Source organism: Desmodus rotundus, chromosome 3 (genome assembly GCF_022682495.2).
Source record: "Desmodus rotundus isolate HL8 chromosome 3, HLdesRot8A.1, whole genome shotgun sequence".
Classification (NCBI taxonomy): Eukaryota; Metazoa; Chordata; class Mammalia; order Chiroptera; family Phyllostomidae; genus Desmodus; species Desmodus rotundus.
The window spans coordinates 9240875-9261169 of NC_071389.1; the positions used below are offsets into that span (position 1 = coordinate 9240875).

At 53.5% G+C, this 20295-nt stretch overlaps 2 protein-coding genes across 10 annotated transcripts in view; both read right to left on the reverse strand.

Annotated features, from left to right (window-relative positions):
• Window positions 1-3261: 3261 nt before the first annotated feature.
• CPLANE2 (ciliogenesis and planar polarity effector complex subunit 2) lies at window positions 3262-9205 on the reverse strand. 6 transcript variants are annotated; one of them, XM_045190568.2, is made up of 6 exons: window positions 8989-9205; window positions 6598-6746; window positions 5381-5533; window positions 4663-4787; window positions 4210-4346; window positions 3262-4004 (listed from the first exon to the last, which is right to left on the reverse strand). In XM_045190568.2, exons 2-6 carry the CDS (start codon window positions 6707-6709, stop codon window positions 3755-3757), a joined length of 777 nt encoding a protein of 258 aa, XP_045046503.1. In that variant the 5' UTR covers window positions 6710-6746; window positions 8989-9205; the 3' UTR covers window positions 3262-3754. The 6 variants fall into 6 exon arrangements, with proteins under 6 accessions (XP_045046503.1, XP_053775980.1, XP_024410490.1 ...); XM_053920005.2 differs by lacking the exon at window positions 8989-9205 and adding an exon at window positions 6943-7660; XM_024554722.4 differs by lacking the exon at window positions 8989-9205 and adding an exon at window positions 7073-7646.
• Window positions 9206-18789: 9584 nt separating this feature from the next.
• FBXO42 (F-box protein 42) overlaps window positions 18790-20295 on the reverse strand; it is a 76156-nt gene continuing 74650 nt past the window's right edge. For all 4 annotated transcript variants that reach the window (XM_045190563.3, XM_024554264.4, XM_045190564.3 and 1 more), the window contains one exon: window positions 18790-20011. In XM_045190563.3, coding sequence (XP_045046498.1) covers window positions 18896-20011 — 1116 coding nt within the window. In that variant the 3' untranslated portion in view covers window positions 18790-18895. The remainder of the gene's footprint in view (window positions 20012-20295) is intronic.

Here is a 20295-nt window from a genome sequence, read left to right on the forward strand (position 1 = left end):
CCACGAGAAGCCAAGGAAGGCCCAGGAAGAGGGTGTCATGTTTGTGGGGACAAGTTCTGATGATTCTCCCTTCCATGCCCACCAAATGCAAGGGCAGTAACAGGGTAACACCACCCCCTGGGAGCCTAGCCCTTTAGGACTCCTAACCAGTCATTAAAAACAGGAAGCTCCTGAAGGAATGAAAAGCCCTGGTTTATTCGTGTCCCCAGCATCCGGTCCAGGGTGCTCAGCGAGAGGTCATCACAGAGATGGCAATGACCCCAAACCGCAGCACTAGGAGGTGGGGGGAGACAGACCTGGGCCCCCCAGGGAAAAATGAGTAAATGAATGCAGGTGTTAGAGTTTCACATTTGCCCTATGAGGTGTTGGTCTCTTCCGGCTGAGAAAACTGAAGCCCAAGGAAATCAAGGTCCAACTTCAAGGTCAACAGCAAGACCTGGTTAGAGATAAGACTGGAGGCTCAAGGATGCTACTGCTCTGCTGGGCCATGTCCTTGGGAGGCAACAACTTTGGAAGGCAGGGGGCCCTCACCTGCCTTTGAAGATGCCACATAGAAGGGAGAGGAGTAGAAATTGACAAACTGGAAGATGATGACTTTGAATGTGAAGGCATCTCCACGGAGAGTCTGGATTCTGTGCATCTCTGGGCCAAGGGCAGAGCCGGTCAGAGTTCTATGAGGTTTATGGGGGCTGGCACAAGCCACTGAGTGAGCCCATATGTTTTGTCCCCAACCCACCTTCCCCTAGTGCCAACCGTGTGTCCCTGGCCAGCCTCACTAGAGAATGGCTGAGCAGGCTAGCGACACCAAGGCAGGAGCTACAGGCTCTGAGGTGCAGGCAGACCTTCCTTGGGACTCTTAGTTCCCAACTGATGCCAGGACACCATTGCGTCCCCCCGCCCCGCCCTCACTCACCCCACCTGGTGAGCTGCTCAGCCAGCGAGGCGTAGACCTGACCTAAGAGGAGGGTCAGTAGCAGGTTGAGTACAGTGCTACTGACGTTTGCAATGTTGCCAGGCTAGGCAGAGTAACAGCTGTCACCTACAGGTCCCCACTGTGGGCCTGGAACCTAGAACAGTGCCCCCACGCTGTGTCTCCCCAAGGGACACTCCTGTCAGAGAGAGAATAAATGTTTATCCCAGGGCCCGAGAAGCTGGGTGTTATGGCCCTGGGGTGGAGGAAGCCTGCCCCCTTCCCCTGCCCACACAGGGGGCTCCGGAAGTGCGGGAATGAGGGCTGATTTACTTGTTTCTGTGGGGCCTTGTCCCTCAGGGCCTGGCTACGAACCTGTGGATGGGTGGGATGGACGGATGGATGGATGGACACATAGATGGGCGGGCAGACAGTTAAAAACAAATGGATGCACATGTGGGAGAGGCCTGGCTAGACTGATAGATGGGTGAGTAACTAGGCAGGAAAACCACCGGCAAACCTCTGTAACTGAGTGCACACATGGAGGTGTATGGGAAGGCTGGTGGACGACGGGCGATGGCTAGGTGGGGGGCAGATGAAAGCGTGGACGATGGACATGACGATGGGCGGGTGGGTGGACGGATGAGTAAGTAGCACATCAGTTTATTCAATGACTGCTGTGTGACTGCTATGCGGTAGATACTGGGTATGCCATGGTGACCAGACTGGGGTGGTGGGTGGCCAGACTCCAAAGCCCAGGTCCATTTTCTCCCTGCTCTGTTCTTCCCCAAGGAGCTGGCGAAGTGAATTGTTCACTGTTGGTTTGGAGCGAAGGTGGGTGACGGGTGAGTCTCTGGCTGGAGCAGTGCCACCCAAGATAAGATGGACCTGTGCTGTTGTGGGGGGGGACCTGGGTTATTTCTCCAGAGCAACCTTCTGGCTCTTAGCAGACCTGGTGCTCAAGAAGGATTCGGAATCTTCCTTTCTGGGGGAGCTTCAAGCCCAGAGATAACTGGCTGGGATGTGGAGTAGCTGGTCCTGTAGCTGGAGGGTCACAGTCAGGCCCAGAGGCCACCTTCCCCGGGGCCCACTCCCACAGTTGGCTGCTGCCCTGGTGGGGTAAGGACCACAGGAGCTAGGAACAGAGGGGACCAGGCTGAAGGCCACTGCCTGGAAGCAGAGCTGGAAGCCACCGTGGGAAGGTGTGGGGTCTATAGGCTGTGCCGCTGTGAGTCTTGGGGTCCTGCCCAGGACACTCCTTCTCTAGGGTAAGATGAGGCCTCAGCTATGAACCGAGTTGGTGGTAAGAAGATGCTGGTCAGTCCTTTAGGTCCTGGAAGGGTTGGCAAGTATATGGGCAGTGCCCAAGGCAGACAGACATGGCAAGGGCCACACAGGCAGTGTGCTCCAGAGGGTGAGCGGGGGTGGGGGGGTATGCAGGAGCCTCCTGTGCGTGCCAGGAGGGGAGAGCCTCAGAGGACAGTGCTGGGTGTGTGTGCACACTCGCACGTGACCATGTGTGCGTGTGGGTGTACAGCTGCCAGGGTTGACTTCTCAAGAGGGGGCTCCAAGGGCCAGCTGGCTTTGGGGGTCACTATGCCTAGGCCCCTGGGACCCTGCCAGCTGGGTCAGTCAGGCCAGGCCTCAGCCCAGGGGTCAGTCTATGGAGCCAGGTATCACAAGGGACCGTCAGAAAGTATAAAGGCCCCTCTTCGTCCTCGCCCTCCTCCCCACCCCTCACTTCAGCCTGCATCACCAGTGTCTCTGGCCGGTGGGGCAGAGGTGAGACACAAAAATGAGCAAGTTCACTCACCTTCCTGCTCTTGTCCTTGCTGGCTTCCCACCCCCACCTGGCCCGGTGATGCTCTCTGATCCCCCCAGGCTGGCAGGGCCCCTGTCCCAAGCCTAGCCTGACAGCCTCATGATCAAGAAAGGCGCTGCAGAGTGAGGGGCTCACCTCCTGGACACACAGGTGGACTACATTTCCCAGCTTCCCTAGCAGCTCCATGTGACTTTGTGACTAGGTTTGGCCAAAGGAATGTGGGCAGAAATGGGGTACGCTGCCCTAGGCCAGGTCCACAGAAACCTTCTAGGTGACTGTCACTTGCACTCGTCGGTCTGCTCACTGGATGGTGGCGTCCCAGGGCAAACTGGGAAGCTGCGTGTTGAAGACCTCAGAGCCTGGGTCGCTGAATGAGTGCACAGAGCAGAGACCCCTATGGCCACCTTCCCCTCCCAGGTGAGGTGAGGCATGAACAAGAATAAAACTTCGAGAGAGTTCAGCCACTGAGACTTCCAGTACAGCAGATGGTATCATCTCAACTACAGTGGGGCAAAAGGGTGACAGTTGAGAATATGTGAAACAGTTTATTCTTGTATTATTATTTACTAATCATTGTATTGTTTTCCACACAAACAACTGTAAGCCTATTTTTTCCTCACCCTGTAACACGGGCTCTCAGTTGAAGTCACTTGAGGTCCAGGGCCCAGCTGAGCCACCCCTCTCCCCAGTCACCCTCCCCATGTGCTGCAGAAGGGGAGGGACAGCGGGTCGGTGGAGATGCTTGAGTCCGGGGGCTCTGCCCATGCGGTTCCTCGGTTTCCAGAGCCTAGACCCCCAGGGCCATGGGAGAAGGCAGAGGGCCTCCAATCACCGCCCCATAAAGCCTGGTGCCCCCACAGCACCACCATGGATTCTGCAAAGAAAGTGCTGCTGGGGCAGAGTCTTCACAGGCCCCCAGCCTCCCCGACCAATATCCCTGTCCCAGCCCTAGGACCTGGGTCCTGTCTCCAGCTCTGGGTCACCTGAGACCTGGGAGGAGGGATCACACGTGCCCACTGATGTCAGCTGGGGGTGTTCTCTGGGGGGTTGGGGAGCAGGCCGGCTGCCACCTGATCCTGGTGCCACAGCTGCTCTGCTAGGCTATTGAGCACATGGGCAATGTCGGCCAGCCCGGCCCGCCCATCCAGCGTGCGCCCATCGGCCAGCCGCCGCCCCGGCACACTCTTCACCCGCAGGAGAGGCAGTTCCCAGGCCTGCCGGAAGGCTGTGATGTCGCGCTCAGGCACGTCCGTGTGCATGTACTGGTCAAATCTGGAAGAGGGTCAAGGTCAGGTGTCTCTGCTGACCACCCCATCAAACCCAGCCTTCTCCCTCCTCTCTGGATCCCCACACCCAGGGTCTGGGTGAGGCCCTGCTGCAGCCTTGAAGATAAGGCCCATGGGGCTGGACCCCACAGCGGGGCAGGGGCAGGGTCCATGTCTTGCCCTGGCTGTCCTAGGGGCCACCCAAAGGATACTTGGAGCCGATGATCATCCTGACAACACCAGGGGCCTCGCCTGCGACGCGGGTCAGCTGTCCAGGGAGGTCTTCGAAGGAGGCACGGTCGGTGAAAGAGAACAGGAAAAGGAAAGCATCTGTTTTCTCCTTACAAGCCTGGGGATGAAGAGGCCAATCTAAGGTTGTAACCACAGGACCAGAACACTCCCATCAGCTGCAGGGCCCAACTTTCACAGACTGGGAAACTGAGGCTACAGTTTCCTGAGTAGCTGGTCCCAGGGCAGAGCTCAGGCTGGGATCCAGTCCCCACTGCCAGCTCAGAGCTCGCCCAGCTGGGGCAGCACCCTCAGCCCATTCATGCCCGATTCTGGCTCCTGCAAACCTGGCAGGCTGGGCTCAGACACCTGGACTCAGAGGCCCACCTCAGACAACCAGCCCTTGTGGGACCCACCCAGGCCCCCCTCCTACTCACCGGCAGCATGTGATCGAACTTTTTGAGCGCAGACTCCCCGCAGTCCCAGAACTCAAAGCGGAACATGACGACCCGGTCACTGACCTGCAGCTTGGCCGGCCAGAATACCACAGTGGTCTGGATGCCTGGGGAGGCCGGGGTCAGCCACTTAGCATAGGAGAGGCAGAGGTGGAGAGAGGTTGGGGGCCAGGAAGGAACAGGAAGACCATCCCTGCCCTGGGGGGTCCGAGTCTGACCGGGAGGACAGAGTCCCTGACCTGGGAGCATTCTCAGTCCGATGAGGGAACCTGACCTGCCCTGGAGGAGCCTCCGGTCTACCAGGGAGATGCGGCCCTAGCCCCAGCCATGACAACGAAGCTGCACTCATATGTACAAGGGGTCCCAAAGGTCCCGGGATACAGGAGGATTTTGCAACGTGATGGTCAATCAGCATCCAGGGGAAGGAAACAAGAAAAGATTACTGTTTCCTGGGCACCTACTTTGTGCCAGCTCCATGCTAGGCATGTTACCACCACCATCTCTAGCACCAGCCCCCCAACAACCCCATGGGATTGGTACTGTTCTCCCTGTTGGGCAGAGGAGCTGATGTAGGCTCAGAGAGGTGACGCGACTTTCCAAGTCTGCAGAGTAAATGGTGGGGCTGGTTCAAATCCCAGGCCGTGTGGTCCAGGGACAGTTTTCTCTCCACCCTGGGGAAGGCCTCCAAGGACAGACTCACCAATGGTCTCGTGGTGTACCACGGGCACCTCCAGGCCAGCTAGCTTGGCCACCAGTGCCGTCTTGCCCACTCCGCTCTTCCCAGACACGAAGATCTTGTAGCAGGCCGTGTCAATGGCCACAGCTGGGGGCAGCACCGGTCGCTCGAGTAGCCCTGGGGCAAGGAGGGAGCCTGTGGGGTCAGGTTGTCTCACCCGGTCTTGCCCAATCAGACCCCAGGTGGCACAACCTCGTCTCTAAGGACTTTTTCAGTGCCAGCCATCTGTGGTTCTCTCCGCTCACTACTGTGGCCCTGGACACCAGCAGCACCCCTGCATGCGCAGCTCTGCTGAGAACGCCTGTGCTCCGCAAGCTGGGCCGAGCCCCGCTCCAGATGACACCGAATTATTTTTTTAAGTGTGATGCATGAGGTAGTTTTTATTGGTATTATCATCACATGTTCTGGATTTCTTTGTCATCGACGCTCTAGATTTCTCAAACATAAAAGCAAGGTGTTTCATAAGTCTTCCTTTAGCAGAGAAATATCAGCAAAAGTATTCTCGATTACTGTAAACTCCTTAGAGTTAATTCATCAAGAGCTTTATGAATGTTTTCATTTTAAAACTTGCAAAAGAAAAGTCTAAACTGTGATACGTCTGTAGACATAGGACCTCAAAGTCCTCAGTTGTGGGGTGCCCTCTCATTCTCTGGTCTGAAGCTTTCTGGGGCGTGGTCTCTCCTGGGCAGAGCTGGACTCTCACCGCTGATGCCAGCCCTGCCTGGACTGGGGGCGTCGGCTTCAGCCTGAGGAGCATGAGTGGCTAACCCTGGACGGAGCAGGATATGAAAGAGGTATGTGTCTGCTCACTAGTCTTACCAAGTCTGTAAGAGGTGCTGTGAGAAGGTGAAATGGGAGTCTATTATGTAAAGTGCCCAGCAAAGGGCTTGGCACAGGGGGGAGGGCTCAGTCAACAGCCTCTCTGGTGACAGTAGTTCCTGGCAGGTTTTCGCGTGTTTCCATGTTCCTGGCTCTGATGATGGAATTAGCTCTTAGGAGATTTTAGGGAGGGGACCCCACGAATAGTCCAGAGGTCCCCAAGGCTGGAGAGTGCAGTGTGGCAGGCCCTCACTGCCCTGCTTCTCTGCTCCCCCAAAGGAGCGACAGGTGACACTGTTCTCCCCAAGGAATAGCAGGTGCCAGGTTTGGGGTGTGGGGTGGGGGGAGTTGAGGGGACTTACCAAACACCCGCCGGCGGTTCTTGCGCAGGATGCAGGCCAGGTACTCCTTGCCCTCACCGCTTTCATGCCAGTCTGGGACAATCACTGAGCCCGGGGCGGGTGGTCTGGCCATGGCTGGGCATCCGACAGGGTACGGAGGTGGCAGAATGCTGAAAGCAAGGAAGAGGCAGGGTGACTGTCCCAAGCTGGACCTGTGAGCCCTCTTCACCTGCCGTCTGGCTCGCTCCCTCCTTGGGTGGTGGAGCGGTCTGGAGCACCGGCCTCCTTATTATCTCAATTACCATTTTGAGAGTCCACGCTCCGTTTCACTGTCCTGGGGGGTAGGGGTTACTCATCCCCGTCTACCTGTGATTACCCAGAAGGTACAATTCCATAGTCTCTTCTACTCCGCATTGCTCCCTGGTGGTGGGGGGGAGGGGGCAGCCATCCCATTTATTGCCCTGAGGGTATTTACACAGCTCCTCTCCTTTGTCACCTCCGGGAGGAGTCACACGGCCTTGCTTCTCCTCGGCCTCCTCGATACTGACCCCCCGGGGCCAACCAGCCCTCACCATCAGCAGTCCCCACGGGAGAAGAGGCCAGCGTGGTGAAGAGGCCAGTGTGGCGAAGGTCCCTTTAAAAGTTCTTTCCACGCTCCCACCGCCCAGCCCGCGGGGCCTATTTCCGCCCGGCCTGCCACCGGCTTTGGCGCACGCCGCCCGGCCAGGCGGGGGAGCAAGAGGTGAGGCGCATGTGCGGAGGTGTTGTCATGACGACGCCAGGGGGCGGGGTTGGGTTGTAGAGTTCGGGGAGACGGTAGTCTCTCCAGCCTCAGCAGCTATCGCCGTGGAGCGACACCTTGGACAGGGCCTTCCCCTAAGACCAGGCAGGGGTCCTCTTCTCCATCGCTTAGTCGGAGCCCGTTTTTCCTCCGAAACTGAATTAAATCCCCCTTCTCCAGGAGGAGTGGGGCCACTGCCCCTCTGCGCCGGTTCCCTCTTCTATGAAGTGGAGGTGAAGTAGTATTACCGCCTCGGGTTCTGTACAACAGTGCGCGAACCAAAGCAATGCTCAGCAAGTGCTGTTACTACTCTACCGACCCTGCTGGGCAGGACCTCAACCTGAGCTGCACCCCTCCGCCTCCACGGGTGGGGAAAAAGCAGCTCGGACAGATCAAGGGATTTGCTCAAGATCTCAAATCATGAATCAGAGGCCCACTGGATTGTACCTGCCAGTCATGTGTTGATTGACTGATTCATCCCACTCATTCAACAAATAATTACTGAGCACCTACTCTGTGCTCACCTGGTCTAGCTGCTGGGAATACACGAGTAAACAAGAAGTCCCTGCCCTGCTGGAGGGGACAGTTCTGCACTGAGGCCATGAACCCTTCCACACCGTTCCAACCCTGGGCACTGGGCCTCTCACCTGAAGGCGTGTGCTCAGTAAACGCCTCTCTAGCTGGACAGGGTGCAGCTGGGGCATTACTAAGAGGTTGCCTGTTACACTTAATTTTTACCATTGTCCTCTTACAATGCTTTCAGGTAGGGCAGATCACTGTTATGTAAGAAATAACCTGTGAGTTAACCTTTACTAAAGGCCAACTACGTGCCAGACGGTGGGGCTGTACAGAGGTTGCCCCATTTAATTCTATAAAGAACACTGTGTAGGAGACATTATTATCCCTCTTTTCTTTCACAGATGAGGAAGCTCAGAGACTACGTAATTGTCTGAGGCCATACCACACAGCTGGTCAGTGGGATACTAGACAGAACCCGAGGTTTCTGAACTCTGATGAATGTATCTGTTCAGCCAGACTGGGTTTTTCAGACTTTTCCCCAGCCATCCTGGCTGGTGTGGCTCAGTGGGTTGAGGGCGGGCCTGCGCACCAAAGGGCAGTGGGCTCCATTCCCAGTCAGGGCACAGGCCTGGGTTGTGGCCCCCAGTAGGGGGCGCAGGAGAGGCAACCACACGGTGATGTTTCTCTCCCTCTTTTTCTCCCTCCCTTCCCCTGTCTATAAATAAATTTTAAAAATATATTTTAAAAAAATTTAAAAAACGGCAACAACTTTGCCCCAACCCCTAGGAGGGCTGTTCCTAGTAAAGATGGAAGCAGCCACAGGACCACAATCCCACCAATCATGGGGGCCCATTATGTCCAGTGGGGTGGAGGGGAGGATGTGTAAGACACGGCACTTCCCTCAACGTGCCGCCACTGCAGCTAGGCAGAGATACAACAAACGAATAACCACGTCGACAGGATTCTGTGCTTGAAACTTGCCCATATTCCCAGGTCACTCAGCTCCCCTTCCTGCAGCCCTCGCCAGATCTGCCCTGAGTCAGGGCACTTCACAGCTGTGGTCTCTCCATGGACCAGCCCTGCCTCGGTGGCAGGGCTCAGATCTGACTCACCTCTGGGTTTCCAGACCTCACACCCAGCCCTGTGCCGGCTTGCCTTGCGGCGGACTCAGGGAGAGTGTGAGGAAATGAAGCAACACGGCAGAATGAGCTCGCCAGTTAACCTGCAGGCCAAGTCTTTCCATGCAGAGGGAGGGAGGCTGGTGGTCAGAGCTGGTGGCCAGAGGGTGAGTCTCAGGAATCAGTCTTGACTGCCCTCAGGAGCTCCTGGAGAGGACACTTCAGGGAGCATCAGGAGACCGTTCAAAACACGGATTCTTGGGCTCTGTCGCCCAGAGATTCTGTTTCAGGGCATCAGACGGGTTTGTGCGCCTGCACCTGTTACAAGAGCCCTGGGCGGTCCAGGAAGCTAAGCTCTGTATCAGTCTGCTAGGGCTGCCGTAACACATTGCCACGGACTGGGTGGCTTGAACAACAGAAATTTACGTTCTCATAGTTCTGGCAGCTAGAATTCAAGATCAAGTGCCAGCAGGGTTGGTTTCTCGTGAGGCCTTTCCTTCTGGCTTGTAGGAGGCAACCTTCTCACTGTTTCCTCACGTGGCCTTTCCTCTGTGCATGCAGTCTTTTAAAAAAATCTTATTTATTGATTTGAGAGAGAGGAAAAGAAAGAGAGACAGACAGACAGAGAGACATCAGTTTGTTGTTCCACTTATTCATGCATTTTATTGGTTGATTCTTGTATGTGCCCTGACCAAGGATCAAACCCGCAACCTTAGTGCATCAGGATGTTGCTCCAAACAACTAAACTACCCGGCCAGGGCACGTGCGTGCACTCTCCCCCTCTTTTTATAAGGATACCAGTGATACTGGATTAGGGCCCCGCAATTATTACCTCATTTAAACTTATATCTCCTTGAAGGCCCTATCTCCAAATAAGTCATTTTGGGGTTTAGGGCTTTGACATACAGATTTGGTGGCAGGTACACAGTTCAGGCCATAATAGGATTCACAAACCTAATTTCGATAAACTTTGCTGCTGGGGACAGGAGGCCAGTCGGCAGTTGGGACCTGGCAGTGAGGTGGTTAGAATTGCATCAAAATGATGCTTGTGAATCCATTTTGGTCTAGTGAGTTCCCCTCGACTGTGCCCCTTTGACCCCTAAGCAGTAGGTCGCCTTAACCAAGTTGCTTCTCCTCTTGGGGCCTCTGGTGAAGCAGGTGACCGTCTACCTAAAGGCCCTTTGAGGGTAGAACCTTCTGATTAATCCACTCTTTTCTTCACAGTCTGGTCTCTCCTCCAAGTTGATGGAACACCTCCTGGACAAGGCCCCACAAGGTCTTGAGAGGAGGACTTACCAAGATGGGAACACAGTCACCAGCCGCCAGTAGATGGCCCAGGTGGGCACCCTCCCACACAGGCCTGAGGCCCTGGATGGTAGGGGCAGGGGCAGGTGTACTTCCCGGGTGGGCAGGAGGTCAGTGGAGAAAGGACACAGTCGGATTTGCTTTCACTCCTTGCCTGGCCCGGGCAGCTGCTTCCTTTGGAGTTCCCCTGCTTGCCCTCTGGGATGCCACACGGAGGCTGGCGTGATGGTGTCAAAACGTAAATCCAGTAGTATCACACCCATGATCAGTCTCCCGGCAGCCTTCACTGCGCTCAGAATATAACCCAACTGCCATGCCTTCAAGGCCTTCTCTCACTGGCCCTTGATCTCTTGTTTTTCATTCCAACTGCCACCCTTTTCTCCTGGCCTTTTCCTGTGCCCCTGTAGGGCCTCTGCCTTGCGGTTCCCGGCACCTGCAGCTCTCCGCACCCACCCCAGTACCTCCCATGGACAGCGGCCTCCACCACTCAGCTCTCTGGCTGAGTGTGGCTGCACAGAGAGGTCGTCCCCTACAGTGCTCCAGGGTTTGCCCCAGGCTTGCTCTCTCACACCACCCTGCTCTTGACCTTGACATTTTAAAATGTATTGTCTGTCTCCCTCACCTGGACATAAGCTTCCTGAGGATACAGGCCAAGGCTTTTTGTAGTTGTGGCAGGTAGGTGTCCTCACATCACTTGTCCCCTGCACGAGTCCGTGCCCAGATTTCCTCCTATTGGGGCAGCAGTCGTGCTGGTTTAGAGCCCACCCCAGTGACCCGCTTTCACTTTAATCACCCCAGCAAAGCCCCTACCGTGAAGGTGATCACACACTGAGGTGCTGGGGCCAGGACTTCGACATACCAATTTTCCCAGGGCCACAGTTCTGCCCCTACTCATCCCTACTCCCTAGAAACCTGTCTGACAGAGAGTAAAAACTTTACAAAAATGTGTTGACTAACCACTGGCCAGGGCTACAGCTTGGAGAAGGGCCTGCAGAGGGTGAGCCTGGAAGGACCAGTGAGGAAGCAGGGTGGTCATTCCCGGCATGAGTGGGCTAGAACATGTATTTGTTGGATATTCACGAGCACTCCCTGCTGGGGCCGGACACTGGGAGGAAAATAGTGAGAGAGACACTGACCTTGCCCTTGGGTACTCCACACGCTGCTGGGAATAAAATCAAAGAACTAGGCCACCACACTGAGAAGCAGGGCAGCAGAGCAGAGAGGAGGGGCAGATTAAAGATGTCCAGATTCCGTGTTTAAACATAGGATTTGGGTTTGGGGTTGCCAGATCATGCCCAGGGAGTTCTTGGGGGTGCAGTGTGCCAGGTTTGGGGCTCTGGGCTGGGCAGCAAGGTTTGTGTCCATGACCTGGACGGCCTCCTGTGTCACTCCCCTGCTTAAAACCCTCTGGCAGCTTCCCATTGCGTCTAGAGTAATGGCTGCGTGTCTCAGGGCCTCAGGGATCAGTATGTGCTCAGGGCACGCAGGCCAAAAGTGGACAATCCCCAGGCTGGTCCTGGGCTCTCCTGGTCTTCCTGTGGGTGGGCGGCAGGCAGCCCAGGACCCTCGGCTCTGGGGCAGGAGCTTCCTTCTTCCTCCCAGACTTCTGCCTGGTAAGGCCTGGCCCTGAGCCCTCCCTTTTCCTGCAGGGGGTAAGCAGACAATTTCCCTGGTAGGGGCATGGCACACTCTACCAGCCTTTTAGACATTTACTTAAAACATCAGCTTAGCTTTGTGCCTGATGACAGGGCCTGGGCCCAGAGCCCAGCCCCGTGGGGGAAACGGGCTTTCCCACAGGTGGGGGTGGGGGCAGAGAGGGCAGGCCGGCCAGCCTGGTAATGGTGCTCAGAAGCATGGCAGATGCCAGAGAAGGGGTCCTACCCAGGCTTTACCAGCAGAGGTCGGGAAAAACGGGCATTTTTCTCCTTCGGCACATAGTTTCCTCCTCAAGGCTGCCTCTGACAGAGCACACAGGACTCAAAGCCTTTCACAGGGCGCCCCCAGGTGGCATTTTGGGGAATCACATTCATTTCCTACATTAACAATTACTGCTGGTTCCAGCTAAATTGCTAACCTGTGAGGCTGGCAGCATCATTGCCGTTTTATTGACAAAACTGAGACTCAGAGGGGTGGTCAAAGTGACAGGGCCAGCTTTTGAACCAACATCTTTCCTGGTCCAAAGTCGGTGTCTATGTCCCTGTCCTGCATCCTCTCTGGGAAGTCCTTTCAGAGTCACAGAATGTCTCACGGGTTGCAAGGGCATCTAGGACTCCTTTGGCTCCATTCTTGATCTGATGCGTAAGTCAGCTCTGTCATCTCAGCCCATGCAATTATTCCTCTCTGCTTGAACACTTCCAGCAATGGGGAAATCATTACCTCACAAGGAATCCACAAGAATGCTGAACTGCTTCTGTCTGTACGTTGCAGAGAGTGGGTAGGGGATAGTTGTGGCCACTGAATGGAAGGCGGACCTCAGCTGGGGATGCTCCCCTCTACCTGGGGGAGGCAGGAAGGCACAGAAAAGCCAGGGTAAACCCTAGTCACAGGCAGCAGCACTATAATAAGGCCAGCCTGCCGGATGTGGAGGTGATGCCTCCTGTCCTGCCTGGGCCTGAGGGTGCTCAAAGCCCGGATTAGGGTGACGTGAGGCCATCTTGGGCCAAAGAGCTACTTGGGGTAGTGACATGCGCAAGGCCTTGATCCCCTGAGTCACTGATTCCTGCACTGCCTTTCCAAAGAGCCAGCTGGAGAGGAGCTGCAAGGACCCCAGGAGAAAGCACAGTCTGGAGCTGCCTCTTCCCCAGCTAGGTGCCGTAGCTTAGAACAGGCCTCTTGTCTTTTGGTACCCATGGGAGTGGCCAGGGAGTGCTGTGCTGGGCCTGCATGGGAAAGCAGTGGCTGCCAACTCCTGCAAGGCCTTAGGTGAGTCATGGACCGTCTCTGACCTGTGTTCTCAACATTAAGGTTTCTCCCCAAGTCAGCAAGTCCCCTCTTCTCTGCTCCCACAGGTCCTCTGACCTGGGGCCAAGCGCATCGCTGTCTTCATGTTCTGATCGCCTTTGCAACAGGACATGCTCATCATGGCCTCTGGCTCGGACAGACGGAGGCAGGGTGCTGTCGGCAGGCTCACAGGACAGACCTGCCCTGAAGGCTGGGCACAGAGGGTATTCGCAGGCATCGATGTTTGCCTCCTTTCCGGGACCACCAATCACCCCTGGCACCCTATGCACAGAACATCCCGTAGACTGATGATCCAGGCAATGCTTGAATTCCACCTGTTACATAGAGCTGACTGTAACAAAGTTCTTCCCAATGACCCTGAAATCTAGTCCCTAGGGCTTCTACCCACTTGACCTTGTACAGCCCAACCCTTCCACAAGGGCAATGGTGGAAGCATTCAAAATGATTGCTCTACCTCCATTACTGCCAACAGAGTAGCTGTCAGCACATGGTGCCGGGCCCTTTGCACTCAAGGCCCTTCCTCACATCACACTCTATTTTGCCATGTGCCTTAAAAGTACAGAAAACAGCGTGGCCAGCATCAGACCACATTGTTAGAAATCAAAGTTTTGCCCTGACCCATGTGGCTCAGTTGGTTGAGCATCATCCCGCAAAGCAAAAGGCCACTGGTTTGATTCTTAGTCAAGGCACATGACTGGGTTGCGGGCAAGTCCTGGTTGGGATGCATGCAAGAAGCAACCAATTGATGCTTCTCTCACCTATCGATTTCTCTCCCTCTCTTCTCTAAAAAATAAAATACATCAAAGTGTCTTCGGGAAGCTTGGGACAAGAGCTGTAGGCCTACGAAAACTGAGCCTGGAATGAAGCTGATGACCCATGTGTACTGAGTGAAGAGGATGTAATAGTGCTTAGCACAAAGACCCAGGGGTGTAAGAAACTGGCACATACTCAGCCAATTGCTTCCAGGCTCTTAGCCGCCTGCCCTTGTGGTGCCTGGCTCCTCCTGGGTCCTCACACAAGTGGGCAGACTCATGTCATCGGCTCCCAACTGATACTTACAAATTGAGAGCCAACTAAATGTGCCTTTGAATCCATGCAAAGAATGTACCAGAGGCCAAATGTGATTGGCAAACCAAAGAATAAAGTCTGAAAGGGAGATTAACAATGGACAATTCTGACCTGATTTATGGCAGCAGCTGCTACTTACTGCTCTCGAGAGGCAAAGGCCTCTGAGGTTCTCACGACGTCTGAAAGATGACCCCAACAACTGCAGACACGCATGGTCCTTAGTATGGGCATGTGCCCACCAATTCCCACACTGAGCCCAGCCCGTTCCTTCAAGGTCCAGTATCTTCCTCAAGGGCTAATTATAAATAAGAGCCATCATTGTTTGAGCACCTACCACGTGCCAGGTACTGTGCTAGTGCTTTTCATATTCGACTTCAATTAATTCTCATGATGCTGTAAAAGAGAAACAACTATATTCATGGGTGAGGAAATCTGTATCCAAGGTTGGACCGTAAGTAGGGGAAGGCAGGGAGTAGATCTCAGGCCTCTCGGGCTTTAGGGCGGTGCTTCCCAGGCACCACTCGCTACGTTGATTCCAGACCCTGGAGCCTTGTATCCCTGTCTTTGCTCAGGTGGCCAGCGATGGTGTAGATGTCAACCTGCACGCCCCCCGCCCCACCCCCAGTCTCTGCTCCAAGCTCAGCAGCCCACTTGGGTCTCTACTGCAGGGCGTACTGAGTCTCTGAAACAAGACGCCAACTCCTTCAAGCAAGACGGAGAGAGCTGCTTTGGTACAAAGTGACATGGTCCTCAGGGAAGAGCAACTCCCTGCTTCCACCCCAAGACCACAACCTCTCTGCGGAAGAAACAGCTTTCCAACTACTTTCCTTCCATCTTCAACTGCTTTCCATCACAGCTTTATTTCTTTTCTACCAATAAAACAGTTAAGACGATTCTATTTTGTTTTATTTGTTAAACTGCTAAAAAGTCATCAGGGGAAAACAACAAAAAATGAAATTGACAGAAATTTAAATATCAATGAAATACCCACTTTTCATTCCTATACAAGTATGTGCCTAAAATGATCCTCTCAGGGTAAGCCACCCGGGACCCCCGAGTTTTCTGGGAAACATCGCTCAGCACCAGCTTCGCCAGGGCACCAGGTGTGCGCTGACAAGAACCCTGGTTGGTGGGAGGGGAGCAGAGCAAGGAGAGAAGGGTAGAGATGGAGGCAAAGCCTCAGATTTGCTCTGATTTGACAATGACCACGGGGAGAAGGAGCCACTTACTGGTGACCATGCAAACATGCCTTCTGTAGTTTGTGGGGAGGCTGCGTGGGACCCAGGCCTCAAAATTCAGCTTTCTTGCCCCTGGGTGTGTTCAGCTCCTCCCCACCGACTTGTGCGCTGGCCAGAGACCACAGATAATGCAAAGCAGAGCACATCACCATGCCAGGATCGCCACACGGACAAGGACAGACAACCCAACCAGGAATGTCACTTTTAAGGGGAAGGAAAGAAGCAAAGCAGAAGGAAACCCAGGAAGATACAGTGAAAAGGGAAGCATCCCTTTGTTCTCCATCAGCTGGTGGCTTTCTGTACTCCAAAGTCAAGATTTCTTCAGTTGGTTTTTTTCTTCCCTTTCTCCTTTTTAAATTTTCAAGAGTTCCAATACAGTTCTTAGGATAGTACATAGTTTCAGCTCTTGATATAAAAATCAAACATTAAAATCAAATCAATCCACAGAGGGCAAGGAGGAGAATAAGCCCAGTAGGGCCTTACAACCAAATTTAAGCTTGTTTCCACACCTAATTTGTGCTCCCAAAACGTGGGGTGGGTGGAGGTTGTGGAGCCCACCACCCAAACGTAGAGGAAGGGTGAAAACATGGACAAAAATCCAGAACCCTCTCTGCTGCCCAGACTGCAACGTGAGAAAACAGGAAGCTCTGTCCGAGGGGGTGGAAGAGACTCAGATTCTCACTTGAGGTCAACAAGGTGGCCGGGGAAGTCGGTATGACACGGGGGCTCTCAAAGGCACACTTGCAGGAATGGAAGGGGTTAAAGCTTCAAGTAGAAACAAAATGTACTTTAAATACTTAAATACTGATAAATATTTCCTTTAGGTGCTCCTGAGGGTTTAAAAAAAATATTTTGTCTCATTTTTCTCAGTGAGTTTTAAGACAAAATTGGCATCACGTCAAACCGGAGATGTGGTTAAATCAGATCTGCCTGAAGCATCCGAGGCGCTGTGGGAACGGTCACCTCGGCTGAGACACCTGAACTTCCGCTGCACGTGTGGCTTCTTGGGCCTGAGGAGGCCACCACCTTGCCTGTGCTGAGTCGCCCTCCCAAAGTACGTGCACACGGTGCCCCAGAGCCACCAAGACCAACACCACTGGGTAGACAAGAGGCAGGTTTTTCTTGAAGAGCTGTAAACAGACAGTCTGGTCCCGAGTGGTGCGGGCAATACTGGGATGCCAGCGAGTCCCGAGGAGCTGGGCTCCCTTCTTAAAGGAATCACCTCCGTTACCTGCCTACTCGGGGAAAGCAGAAGGAATCGACACGTTAACAGCTGGCTTAGGAAGGCCACAGGACAAAAGGAAAGATTACGAAGTTGGGGTTCTGCACTTTCAGGCTTCCAAACACTTTAGATTTAAATAGGAACTGAGTCTGGAGGCGCTGTCCCGTGCACAATGCGATGCCCTAAACAAGGTTCGGCAACAGCAGTAATGCCAAAGTTGCTCATCTCTCAGGCTAGCTTTCTCTTGTGAGGAAGGACCCCACACGATCTAACAGTCTTTGCCAAAAAAGGACCGGCAGCAGCCCCGGAGCAGGGAGTCTGGAAAGCTACGAGCAGCTGGACATAGTAGTAAGTAGGCACGTGGTAGTCCCCTCGTCTAAGGGAGCAGAGAGCCGTTTTAGGAACACATGCCCCTCTCTGTGAACGGGCCCTTCCCTGGGCTTGGCACCAGGGGGGGCTTTCCCACCAAGACCATATTGTAAAAGCGAATGGTTAGGGGAAAGGGTTCGACGTGACGTAACAAGAAAACACACCTATCAGACAGACTGCTGAGTGCGGGCCGAAAGCCAGGACTCAGGGCCAGCCGCAGCAGGCTGTGCCTGGGAAATGCTAACAAGAGAAAGGAGAGTGCGGGGATGGGAAATGCCACGTTTTGAAATTTAAATCTTAAAAGACAAAATAAAAATCCGCTTTCCATTGATGAGAAATTATCAAAAATGCACACTGAAGTGGTTCCAATGTGTCCAGGCCATGGTTTTAGAGACCACATAACTTCCTGCATCAACCAAAGAAATGCCCCAGTTGGTTGCAACTTATCTCAGAAATGACATAAAAAAAACCCCCAAACCTTGTCTGGATGACACAGGAACAAGACGATCACAAAGAAGGAGCTGATCCCAAGGTCAAGCATGCATCAAAGAGGTCAAGTCTTGTGAGGTGATACTCAACCTAATCACTGGTTAATAGCCAGGCAGAAAAATGCATGTCACAAGGACAAAAGTAATTTCTAGAAGGAACTGTTGATGGGTGCCCACTGTGCTTTGCAAGTAAAAAGCAGCTCATAAGAAAGAAACAGATGAGGCTTCAAGGATCTCTCATGATACTGGCATTTGGAATTCCCTCCTGGCCCCTTAGTGACACCAGAGAAAGCGTTCCAGAAATATTTCTAAGAGATCTCTCTGGGCACTTGAGCTTTATAAAAGAAACAAAAAGTGAGAAAGGTTTTGGAGGTTTAAAAAAATCTACATATGCAAAAAAAGAAGGAAAAAAAAAAGAAAAGAAAGGCAGCTTCTGAAGATCAAGTTTTAAGGGAAGGAAAAGGAGAACAGGTGTGGTTTTTGGCAACTTGTAATCAAGTACGATTGTCAGAAAATTCCACAATCAGACACCAAAGTGTTTTCTGAGACACGGAGGGAGCACTCAAAAGACCAAAAGACACTAGGTGGACAGGTGTCGCTGCATACACACTGTTTCACGAGGGTCCTGGCACACAAACGTGGACCAAAACCCTCTGCTGGGTAACTGCCCCCAGTCACAGAGGGCAGGAGGAGCCAGGCATAAGACATTACCGCACAGAGAGGTTTCACAGGTCCTCTGCGGTTGTGAGAGAAGGGGAAGAACAGCTTTCTACAGGTTACTTTACCCTGCCAGCGCCCGAAGCACACGAATCTGAAACCTCCACTGGTGCATCTGACACACGCCCTTCCTTTTTCTAACTCTGAGAAGGCCACGTAAAGATTTACAGCGGGCTCTTCGGTTTCTTTAGGAAAGTTCTGATATTAGTCTTTCCCTAAATTCTTGGTCTTGTTACCAGCAAAGTAGAAAAAGGCAGCACAGCCTCTGTTAAAATACAGCAACAATTTTGTCTGAACCAGGACGGAGGTCTCTCCCTCTTTGTAAACAGAGTTGGCTATATAATATATATTTATATATAATTTTTTCTTAATGGAGATTTGATCCCAGCCTGGAGTGAGTGAGGTTGGGAATTGGGGTTTTGGTTTATGGGAGTAATTTTGTCCTTTGTTTTTCCTAGTTCTCAGTCCAAACACTTGCACGCTGGAAAATTCCAAATTAAAAGCCACAGAAAGGGAAAGGGGTTTACAACATATTATCTCTTTGCTCGAACAAAGTACAAGGCGTTTGTTTTTGGATAGTACTTCACATTCTGTTTTTTGTCCATGAGCCCTCCAAATATGATGAGTTCGCCCCTGCCTTGTACCACTGTATGCAGGCTGGTTTCAGGAGGTCCGACCACAGAACTGCTATTAAATACTTTCCACTTGACCCGCCCCTTCTCCTTGGTGTCTTTAATGTCCAGCACGTACATCTGCATGGGCTTGCAGTTCATACTCTGGTACAAGGGTTTGCCAACATTTAGGGACTGTGGAGGGTGGTGGCCCAGGCGGCGGGCAATAGGAGGTAAGGAATGTCCATCTCCTTGGGCAGGCCCTGGCCGGGGAATAGGCACCGTTTCTCCACTGCTCAGATTCTGACTCCCTGGGGAGCCTGGAGAAGATCCCAGAGGAGGACTTAGTGCTGCGGAGGCTGAGGGGCCTTTGGATGACATTGCTTTGATGGCTTCTAGGCTCCGACGCAGGGCACCCGGGGAAACGGCTCCTGCAAGGGCACTGGCCACGTGTGGCGGGGTATGCACACCATTCGCCTGTTCAGGAAGGTGTCTCATGCTTCCCCCAGCTGTCCTGTTGTCCACACCGTCCATGTGATTGCTACTGGAAGCGGGTTTCAGATCCCAATTTAGATCTATTGATCCTAATTTCAGATCTTTCTGATCTGGTAGTGACCCTCGTCGGGGGGCCAAAGAAAGTCCCATTTTTAGGTCATATCCTTCAGTGGTAGACGGAGTGCTAGGAGATATGGCCTGTACAGGACTGTCCAAGGAAGAGCCACCTACGGCTGCTGTTCCTGGAGATAAACTCCCACCATTGAGGATGGGAGAGCCATCTCCTCTGGCTGGGGAAAGGCTTCCTTCCCGGGAACCTGAGGGGGTCTGCCTTTGAGCTCTGGGCCTCAGTGTTCCCCAGCGGCCATTAACACAAGGAACTTCATCCATGCTCCTTACTGGAGACTGTGAGCGGTACTCTCGGGTTTCCGGAACCAGGGCTGGAGGAGTGGCACTGATAGGTGATGGGCGAGAGTTCAAACTGGGGCTGAGTGGGGCTCTTCCACTGGGAGCCTGGCTGAAGACCACCACACACTGCCCCACCTGGAAGGCAAGACTTGTGCTCAGTTCCGATCGTTCATTCAACTACCGAACATGTTATCATGAGCATCTGGGCTACGCCAGGCGCTTTGCCGATACCTGAGATACAGAGATGAAAGTAACAGTCTGCTTTTCAGGTCAGAAGGGCAGACAGACATGGGAGCAATCTGTTGCTACAGCGTGACATGTGCTAGCATTAGAATTATGTCTACAGAGTAAGGATAGAGTAGAGGGAGGAATCAGTTTTTGTTTGGGGGATCCTTAGGGGATCCTGAAGAAAATTCTGT